Source organism: Pygoscelis adeliae, unplaced genomic scaffold (genome assembly GCF_000699105.1).
Source record: "Pygoscelis adeliae isolate BGI_AS28 unplaced genomic scaffold, ASM69910v1 Scaffold121, whole genome shotgun sequence".
Taxonomy (NCBI): Eukaryota; Metazoa; Chordata; class Aves; order Sphenisciformes; family Spheniscidae; genus Pygoscelis; species Pygoscelis adeliae.
In genome coordinates this window covers 4237225-4239069 of record NW_008824359.1, presented here as the reverse complement: position 1 = coordinate 4239069, position 1845 = coordinate 4237225, and the positions used below count along the sequence as shown (strand labels likewise).

Genomic DNA, 1845 nt, shown 5'->3' with positions numbered 1-1845 from the left:
TATCTATGCCTGAGAGAACTGTAATTATACAGATTGCTTATCTAAGAAAAACACATGGGCTGATTGCAAAGAGAAACTAATGGCTTCTTTGTGCTAATACAGAGTAAGCTCAGTAAAGGGAAACATATGAATAACCACTACAAACTGATCACAAGTTCTACTATACCTCGCTAGTCTCGGGAGTCAAACCACAGTGTAAATGCAGGCGTATTCTCATAGGAAAATTAAGAAGCAAGAGGATTTGAAATGAAAACCCATAAGTGAGCTCATTAGCTGGCTATTTACTGTCCCCATCTTCTTAGTGTGGCTTCTCTCTGTACTAACCACTTCCAGAATTGATGTCCTGTTCTTTTTCAGATAGGTAAAATTTCGAGAAGACATCTCATGCTTTACCCTGCAGCTGAAACACTACATACCCTCATCACCCAACCCTGCCAAATCCCATTGGGATCTTTGTGATGAGAACAGCTACAGTCACAGAGACTGCATGTGGAGTCTCCCCAGGAGCCCAACGCAGAAGGGAGCGGTGGGGTGGATGGGAAGAACCCCATGGGCCTCAGGAGGACACAGTTTCTCTGCAGTATCTTGCGTAGGGGAGTCAGGAAGGCAAGGATATTAGGAGGAGGGAGGCAGTAGCCACGGGGAAGCCTTGCAAGTTACATCCATCTGGTAAATGCCCAGTACACACCCTACGTTGGGACGGAGGGGATAGAAAGCTCAGCTGTGAGCGTCAGCCATGAAACATCCCTGCACACAGACAAGACCACCTGTTTGATTTCACTACCACAATGGCTTAAATCCAAAGGAGGAAGAACCGAGAGCTTTACCTCAACTGCATTTTCAGTCATCAGGTCTGTACATCCAACCGAGTGCGGGCCCTTTCCTTCAGGGATCCTATAAAACTTCTCCGTGCTGCTGCTCCCCATTTCCATTGGTGCCTTCACGGACAAACCTGGGGAAAAACACAAAGCAAATCAAAAGACTGCCATGGCCTGTGTGACCAGACCATCTGCCCTGGAAAAAACTCAGTGTGTTGAAGATCCAGGAGTAGGAAATTCAAGGTTGAGCTCATACAAGAATCTGCTTATGAGAACCAGAGATCTGAAATCCCAAGTCACCAACCTGGCCTGCTCTATTGGGGAATTTCCTTGGAGCAGTGTCCTGAATCCCAAGGATCAGGCAACACCGTGCACGGAACAGAAAGGCAGGGAGGAAACGTTTGGCTGGGGACGCCACGGTGGCACTCGGGACGTCGAGATGCTGCGGTGCAGAGCGGCAGCAGTCTCACTTCTTGGGCACAAACAGGGAAGCCCAAGCCCAAGAGTGGCGAGTTTCAGACGTGAGGGCAGTTCCCTCCCCGCCAGGCTACGACCTAGAGCTGCTGCTCCTCCTGGTACGAACGGGCCGAGGGGGAAGTTTTTGCAGCTCCTCGGTAAACAAAACCGGCCTACGCATCTGGGAGGGGAAGGATGTCACGGAGAAAACCAACGCTGTAGCCATTTTTCCAAGAGGAACGACAAAGCCTGGATTTGATCCCTGGAGAGAAAAGGAAGAGCTGCCCGTGCAGGAGAGGTTATTGGGAAGGTCTGACCGTCCCCGGCCCATACCTGGGGTGACCCCTCCGAGCCAGGCTCGCCCCGGGGATGAGCCGAGCGCAGGGGGAAGCAGCCGCATCCCAGACTAGGCAGCAGGCGTGAGCAGCATCCCGCGCCGCTCGCTCCGGCGGCCGGGGTGGGTTTTATCTGCCACGTTTTCCTCCCTCGGCAGCAGCCCCGGCACAGCGTGGAGGAGACCCGGGGCCATCCTAACACACCGCAAGAGAAGCTCGGCGGGTCCGCCTCTCCC

The 1845-nt window shown here is 52.6% G+C and overlaps 1 protein-coding gene across 1 annotated transcript in view; it reads right to left on the bottom strand.

The window, feature by feature from the left end:
• The window catches only part of PLA2G7 (phospholipase A2, group VII (platelet-activating factor acetylhydrolase, plasma)), a 10748-nt gene extending 8935 nt beyond the window's left edge, over positions 1–1813 (bottom strand). Inside the window, exons 1-2 of the mRNA XM_009319671.1 lie at positions 1608–1813; positions 828–952 (exon numbers count right to left, since the gene is read on the bottom strand). Coding sequence (XP_009317946.1) covers positions 828–952; positions 1608–1674 — 192 coding nt within the window. The 5' untranslated portion in view covers positions 1675–1813. The remainder of the gene's footprint in view (positions 1–827; positions 953–1607) is intronic.
• Positions 1814–1845: the final 32 nt, after the last annotated feature.